Source organism: Jaculus jaculus, chromosome 8 (assembly GCF_020740685.1).
Source record: "Jaculus jaculus isolate mJacJac1 chromosome 8, mJacJac1.mat.Y.cur, whole genome shotgun sequence".
NCBI classification, from domain to species: Eukaryota; Metazoa; Chordata; class Mammalia; order Rodentia; family Dipodidae; genus Jaculus; species Jaculus jaculus.
In genome coordinates, this window is record NC_059109.1 from 11,434,482 (window position 1) to 11,442,432 (window position 7,951).

Sequence of the window (7,951 nt, forward strand, 5' to 3'; positions counted from 1 at the left end):
AGGGGGTCGGGGAGGAGAGGCGGGAGGGGGCGTGCCTCTGCGGGCCTGGCGGGCGGGGGGCGTGGCACGCGGGGGGACCCGGCGCCCCGGCGGGGCAGGGCCACTGTCCCCCGCGCCCGCGCACTCGTCGCGGCGGCTGGCGCAGGGCGGAGCCTGGTCGCAGCCCGGGGATGCCCAGCGCACGGCCGGCGGAAAGCTGGGGGCCCTGGGCGGAGCTGTCGGTGCCACCTTGGCGACGCGCGGCATCTTCTTTGCGCCGCCCTTTCCTCTTCCTTTTGGTCCGCTTGGTTGCTGCCGGAAGTGCCTCCCCCGTTTTCTGCAGCCCCTTGGAGGTCATCCCCCCACACACAACACGCACGCTGTCCTTTTCTTCCTCTTCCGCTATACAAATTTGCTTTTATTACTTTTCTTTTATTAGAGAGAGAGAAAATGGGCGCGTCAGAGCCTCCAGCCACTACAAACAAACTCCAGACGCATGCACCACCTTGTGTGTCTGGCTTATGTGGGTTCTGGGAAATTGAACCTGGGTCCTTAGCTTCGTAGACAAATGCCTTAACCACTAAGCCATCTCTCCAGCTCTAAAATTTTACTTATTTGACCGAGAAAGAGGGAGAGAGAGCGACCCCAGACACTGCAAACAAGTCCAGATGCGTGTGCCCCCTTGTGCATCTAACATGGGTCCTGGGGAATTCAACCTAGGTCCTTTGGCTTTGCAGGCAAATGCTGTAACCTCTAAGCCATCCCTCCAGCCAAACTTTTTTTTTTTTAATGTATTTATTTATTTGAGAGAGAGAAAATGATTTATTTGAGAGAGAGAAAATGAGAAGGGTCACACCAGGGCCTCCCGCCACAGCAAAAGAACTCCATTCACATGCACCACTTTGTGGATCTGGCTTTACTGTAGTAGGGATTGGAGCCCAGGCTGTCAGGCCTTGCAAGCAAGCTCCTTTTAACCATCTCTCCAGCAATTCTACCTCTGCCTCCAGAGTGCTGGGATTAAAGGCGTGTGCCACCACACCTGGCTCATTTTTTATCCCCCAAGGTAGGGTCTCACTCTAGCCCAGGCTGACCTGGAATTCACTATATATGTATATAGTCTCAGGATGACATTGAACTCATGGTGATAGTCCTACCTCTACCTCCTGAGAGCTGGGATTAAAGACATGGGCCACCACACTTGGCTTTTAAATTTTTTTTTTTTTTTTTTTTAGTTTTTGAGGTATGGGTCTCATTCTAGCCCAGGCTGGTCTAGAACCCATGGCAATCTTCCTACCTCTCACTACCAAGTGCTGGGATCAAAGGCGTGTGCCACCACACTCAGTCAATTTTTTATTATTTATTTTTTTTTTTATTTTTTTTATTTTTTATTTTTTTTGGTTTTTCGAGGTAGGGTCTCACTCTGGTCCAGGCTGACCTGGAATTAACTCTGTAGTCTCAGGGTGGCCTTGAACTCATGGCGATCCTCCTACCTCTGCCTCCCGAGTGCTGGGATTAAAGGCGTGCGCCACCACGCCCGGCAATTTTTTATTATTTATCCCCCTCAAATAAAGGGAGGGAGGGGCCCAGAAACACGTAAGAATCAATGGCATTTTATTAGTCCAGGGATATCAGCTTTGGGCAGCAGCTGAGGGCAGCTTGACATAACTCTTCATGGGGGGCAATGGCTGAATCTTTCGACCCGCCCAGCCCCCCTTGCGGTGCCACAACCCACTGTTGGGCCTCTTGCCCAGCCAGCGGTTCCGCCCTGCTTTGCCGATGACCCGTTGGTTATGATCGGCGTTGGACACTCGGCCTACTGTTGCGATGCACGTATCGAGCACCTGTCACATAGAGCAGATGAGAACGCATGGTTTGGGCAGGTGGAGCCTGCACGTGTTGCCAGGGTGACCCAGAGGCTTCTTGTATTTGATATGGGAAGGCCGGGAGGGAGGGAGGGAGTGAAGAAAGCATAAGATAGTGAATCCAAGTGTGGATGCTAGCCAGGTGTGGTGGCAAACACCTTTAATTGCAGTGTTTGGGAGGCTGAGGCTTGAGGATCATAGAAAGGGGGCTACAGAGTGAGTGATAAGCTGTCTAAATAATAATAATAATAAAAAATAAAAATGGGGTCCTAGAGTAGGAATTAGGTAGTTGAGAAGACATTTTTTTCTTTTTCTTTGTTGAGTCAGGATGTACTCTAGACCAGATTGACCTGGAACTCATTCTGTAGTCCCAGGTTAGCTTGAACTCACCACAATCCTCCTACCTCTGCCTCCCAAGTGCTGGGATGAAAGGCGAGTGCCACCATGCCTGACTCATTTTCTTTCTTTTTCTTTTTCTCGTTTTGTTAAGACAGAGTCACATGTAGCCCAGTCTGCTTCAAACTCTTCATCCTCCTGCTTCAGCCTCAAGAGTACTAGGGTTATAGGCATGTACCACCATGCCCGGCTAAAAGCTGGAAATGGCATGCCTGTTCCTTTATGGTGCCAACGGGACAAGGCAAGGCATGCTTAGTCACATGGCAAATAATAAAACAGACACAGCTGGAAGCATATTCTTGGCATCATAAAACACCAGGGAGCTAGAGAGGTGCATTCCAAAAATTCTTCCTGTGCTGGCCCCTCCCACTTGGGCCCACACACACCTGCATCTGCCTCTTGGAGGGCAGCTGTATGATGGCTGTTCCGTTCACCTTCCGCAGCAGCACACCACAGGTCCCTGGGGAAGGGAGACGGAGTTAGGTCCCACACTAAAACGGAGGGGGAGGTTTCCATAGGAGTCAAATCCCATATGCTAGCTTGGCTTGCCATTTAAGAACAGATAAAACAGGGAAGGCTGCAGGCCCTGTTCTAGGCTAATACACAGCACATTCTTTGTTCCTTGTTTGATTTCTTTCTTTTTCTGCCAATGGACCCGATGTAGGTCCATGGGTTTGGCTTCAGAATCATGACATCAGCTACCCTTTGGTCTTCCAAATTGTGAGTTTTTAAAAATTTTTTAAAAATATTTTATTTTTATGTATTTGAGAGGGAGACAGAAAGATGGAGGGAGGGAGGGAGAGAATGAGAATGGATGTGCCAGGGCCTCTAAGCCACTGCAAACGAACTCCAGACACATGTACCACCATGAGCATCTGGCTTACATGGGTACTGGGGAATCAAACATGGGTACTCAGGTTTTGCAACTAAGCGCCTTAACCACTGACCCACCTCTCCAGCTCTGGAAGTTAAAGCTTTTATTGGGGGGTGGGGGTAACATGAGCTGCCTGGAAGGTTTTTCTGTTGTTGTTGTTGTTTTTGTTTTCTTCTCGAGATAAGGTGTCACCTCACTCTAACCCAGGCTAACCTGGAATTCACTGTGTCGTCTCAGTGGCCTTGAACTCACAGAGCCTCTCACCCTAACCTTCCAGGTACTGAGGTTAAAGGTGTGTGTCACTACGCTCGGCTCCCAAATTGTGAGATTTGAGTTATTTCCCATACCTGCGGCTCGGATATACTGGGCTCCTCGGCCGGGTTCACTTTCCACATTATTGATGAGGGTCCCTATGGGCAGAGCCCCGAGAGGGTGTGCATCTCCTTCCTGAGCAGCGACTAGAAGACGGAATTTCGTCAGTACTGGAGCCTCTGCCACCTGCAGCCCCCATCTCTGGCCACATACCTGCCATCCTGCCTATATGGTTCGAGTTCAGGATTGTAGCTCCTGCCTTCATGTTTTCGGTGGCAATGATCCAGCGTTTCCGGTTGCCTCCAGCCACCAGAGCTATGTCTGCTGACCTGGTCAGAATAATGGAGACAGGAGCGGAGACCATCAAGGAAATCCCTCCGCGTTTTCAAATTCAGGCCACGCCATCCACATCCCTCCTCCAAAACTTGCCTACAGGGATCATAGCGGACTACAACAACCTTCTCCTCAAAGGGTTCGGGCTTGGTCTCTGGCTCTGGCCGGAAACGAAGAAAGTCAATCATTCGATAACGCTGTTTATGGCCCCCACCGATGCCATGCACTCGGATACGGCCTATGGGGCAAGACAGTTCAAGGATATGATTCAGGTTACACTGCTTGTGAATAAATAAATAAATAAATAAAATTATTTTCAAAAGAAAGGAAAAAAGAAAAGGCCAGGCATGGTGGTACATACTTTTAATTCCAGCACTCGGGAGGCAGAGGTAGGAGGATCACCATGAGTTCAAGGCGAACCAGAGACGACATAGTGAATTCCAGGTCAGCCTGGGCTACAGCAACACCCTACCTCAAAAAGCAAAAATAGCCAGGCATGGTGGTGCACGCCTTTAACCCCAGCACTAGGGAGGCAGAGGTAGGAGGACTGCGGTGAGTTAGAAACCACCTTAATACTACAAAGTGAATTCCAAGTCAGCCTGGACTAGAGTGACACCCTACCTCGAAGAACAAAAATTATATATATATATATATATATATATATATTTTTTTTTTAAAGGAGCTAGGTGGCAAAGCCTGCCAAACTATTTCAGTTCCCTAGCCACTCACATGAAGTAGGATGAGCATTTGTTCACAGCAGTGACACACTCTGGTGTATGTACACACACATTAACTATATATATGATGTCCTGAGTTCGAGCCCTATTACCCAAGTAAGAAGTTGGACCAGGTGTGGTGGCTCATGCCTTTAATCCTAGCACTTAGGAGGCAGAGGCAGGAAGATTGCCATGAGTTAGAGGACGGCACGGGGGGAACAGAGTTCCAGGTCAGCTTGGACTAGAGCGAGACCCTGCCTCATAGTAAATGCTTTTTTTATTTTGTTTTTTTGAGGCAGAGTCTGGCTCTAGTTCAGGCTGACCTGGAATTCACTATGGAGTCTCAGGGTGGCCTCGAACTCATGGCAATCCATCTAGCTCTGCCACTGGAGTGCTGGGACTAAAGGCATGTGCCACCACTCCCAGCAGTAAATGCTTTTTTTTTTTAAAAAGATATTTTTTATTTGGAAGCAAAGAGAGCTAGAAGAGACAAAGAGAGAATGGGCATGCCAGGGCCTCTAGCTGCTGCAAATAAACTTCAGACACATGTGCCACTTTGTGCATCTGGCTTTAAGTACTGAAGAATTGAACCCTGAGTCATTAAGCTGGGTCATTAAGCTTTGCCACCAAGTGCCTTATCCACTGAGCCATCATTCCATCCCATAAATGCCCTTTTTTTTTTTGAGGTAGGGTCTCACTCTAGATCAGGCTGACCTGGAATTTACTATGTAATCTCAGGGTGGCCTCGAACTAGGCGATCCTCCTACCTCTGCCTCTTGAGTGCTGGGATTAAAGGCCTGCGCCACCACGCCCGGCTCTTATACATGCTTTTTAATTGCATGTCCCTGACACTTTGCAAGATATAAGTGGGTTATTATATACATCTAGGGTCTTAGTGCGTTTTTCCCCATTAATGTTTAAGGCCCTTTCTCTCACCTGTGTGGTCTCGACCTCCAGACTTCCTCATCTTCAGTGGTCTAATGGTGTACTTGGTTTGACTCTTCCAGGACACAAACTTGGCACTAAGGTCTGCAGAAGAATGTATTGGGCGGCAGGGGGGCAACACTGAGGCAGAGGGCAGTTGAAGAAGGGCCTTGCTCAGCACCTAGGGATAAAAAGAATCTCTTTCAGCCAGGTGTGGTGACGCACGCCTTTAATCCCAGCATTTGGGAGGCAGAGGTAGGAGGATCGCCATGAGTTCGAGGCCACCCTGAGAATACAGAGTGAATTCCAGGTCAGCCTGGACTAGAGTGAGACCCTACTTCGAAAAAACAAAAACAAAAGTAATCTCTTTCACCTGAAAGCTAATTGAAGCCCAAGTTTAGCCTGTAGCTGCTCTCCCATGGAAGCATCCCAGAGCGCTGTCCAAAACCTCCAACCTTCACAGCTTTCACAAAAACCAGTGCAGAATGTGATGGTTGCTATTAGGTTATTTCCTTCCAAATATGGCTCAAGTACTCTTTCTCCAGGAAACATTTCTTCCCTGAAGAACTCCCTTATCTAGAACTGGTAAATTCTACACATCCATATACCACCATCAGCACCAGACCTTTTCCCTTTATATCGTTTGTAGGAATTTCCAAATATGAATGGAAAGGAAGATCACTTTTGTCTTGTTTACTGCTGAATTCCTACTCTATGACAGAGCAGGGTGATGTTTTGAACTTTAAAGTCTGCCAAAATATTTTTAATTTTTTTTATTTACCAGTAGAAACAGAGAAAAAGAGAGCGGGTAGAGTTTAAGTGTGCCAAGCCCTCCTGCTACTGCAAACAAACCCCACATGCATGTGTCTCTTTGTGCATCTGGCTTCACATGAATGAAACCTAAGCTGTTAAGACTTTGCAAGCAAGCACCTTTAATCACTGAGAAATCTCTCCACCCCCCCCAATCTTTTTTTCAAAATCTTTATTTTTTTTATTTTAGAGAGGGGGAGGGAGAGAAAATTGGTGCACCAAGGCCTCAACCGCTGAAATTGAAGCCAGATGTTTGCACAACCTCGTGGGCAGGTTCAACCTTGCGCTTGCCTCACCTTCATGCGTGTTGCTAATGTGGGATCTGGAGAGTCAAGTATGGATCCTTATGCTTTACAGGCAAGTGTCTTAACCACTAAGCCATCTCTCCAGCCCTCCAAAAATTTTAATTAGTTTATAAATATTATTTTTTTGAGGCAAGGTCTCACTCTAGCCCAGGCTATCCTGGAATTCACTGTGTAGTCTCAGGATGGCCTCAAACTCACAGCAATCTTCTTACCTCTGCCTCCTGACTGCTGTGATCAAAGACATGCCCGGCTGGTTTATAAATATTTTTATTTGTTTGTAAGGAGAGAGAGGATGTACACGTCAGGGTCTCTTGCTACTGCAAATGAACTCTCGAAGCATGTGTCACTTGGTGCATCTGGCTTTACATGGGTATTGAAGAACTGAACACAGGCTGTCAGGCTTTGCAAGTACAGGCCTTTAATCACTGAGCCATCTCTCCAGACCTCATTTGCCAAATTCTACTATATTCAGAGGAAGAAGACTGACAATTTGTCTTTTCCATGACTCACCAGTTAGCCACTGAGGATCTATTCTTGGGATCACGCCCTGCATTCCTTAATCTCAATAATAACTCATCCTTGTTAAGTATCATAATGGTTAAAAATTACAGCCTCTGGGAGTAGGGAGTTTGCATGAGTGAAGCCTTTGGTTCAATCCCCAGCACTAGCCTCAAAAGTTGGTTTGTAACCTTGGACTGCCCATCCGCTTTCTGAAGTGTAAAAGCGAACACTTTTCTTCTGGAGTCCTTGGAGAGAATTCATTTCTTCGAAACATCATTTTTTTTTTTTGCCCCACTTACCTTTGGCACTCAATGCACGTTAGTTATTGGTACAACCTGTACGACTGATGGAACAGTCAGTCTCAAGTGCATCGCATTCTGCACTGGGTATTTGCGGACACTGTGAAGGCTGGAGGTTTTGTGATGCGTCCACGAGAAGGCAGGCTACCAAGTCAAGCGCGAGAACACTTGCACTCCAGGATCTCGTCGGAAGGTTCTGCCTTGTTAGACAGCAAACCTTACTACCACGGACAGCTAAGTTCAAGGTGAGGCTGTCCAAGGTCACGTGACGCCGGACCAGCTTCCCACGCATCCCCGGCTGCCCGAACGGACGGCAGTCTCCTTCCCGGGTAAGGCGGATTACCTGGGCGGCAGGGAGAAGGCTCGGGACCGGGGCGGCAACGGCCGGAGTCGCCAGGCTCAGCGAGCCCAGAGCGCGGGCCAGGGCGCAGGAGGCCATGGAGAGGGCCAGATCCGCTGGACTCGGCACGCCAGCACCTTCGCCCAGGCTGCCCGGCGCCCTCCGATGACGCGTCGCCCTCCCCCCCCCACAGCGTCGCTTTCCAATGACGCAAAAAGAGGGCGGGCAGAGACCTGGAGCCTTGCAGGACACAAGCTTCCTTTCCCAGCCAATTGAAGGGCGGCTGTCTAATCACGTGAT

At 48.6% G+C, this 7,951-nt stretch overlaps 1 protein-coding gene across 1 annotated transcript; it reads right to left on the bottom strand.

Moving 5' to 3' along the window:
• Nucleotides 1-1,573: 1,573 nt before the first annotated feature.
• On the bottom strand, nt 1,574-7,798 carry Mrpl2 (mitochondrial ribosomal protein L2). The gene is made up of 7 exons (XM_004649478.2): nt 7,655-7,798; nt 5,409-5,577; nt 3,853-3,994; nt 3,637-3,752; nt 3,459-3,569; nt 2,624-2,697; nt 1,574-1,820 (listed from the first exon to the last, which is right to left on the bottom strand). The coding sequence occupies exons 1-7, from the start codon at nt 7,748-7,750 to the stop codon at nt 1,608-1,610; spliced, it is 921 nt and encodes a 306-aa protein (XP_004649535.1). The 5' UTR covers nt 7,751-7,798; the 3' UTR covers nt 1,574-1,607.
• Nucleotides 7,799-7,951: the final 153 nt, after the last annotated feature.

Excerpts from the sequence above, each read along its gene's own strand:
- Mrpl2 (XM_004649478.2), bottom strand. The coding sequence starts at position 7,750 with ATGGCCTCCTGCGCCCTGGCCCGCGCTCTGGGCTCGCTGAGCCTGGCG. Across the intron at positions 3,995-5,408 it reads TGGAGGTCGAGACCACACAG|GCCGTATCCGAGTGCATGGC; the intron begins GTGAGAGAAAGG and ends CTTGCCCCATAG. Across the intron at positions 2,698-3,458 it reads CCAGTATATCCGAGCCGCAG|GGACCTGTGGTGTGCTGCTG; the intron begins GTATGGGAAATA and ends TCCCTTCCCCAG.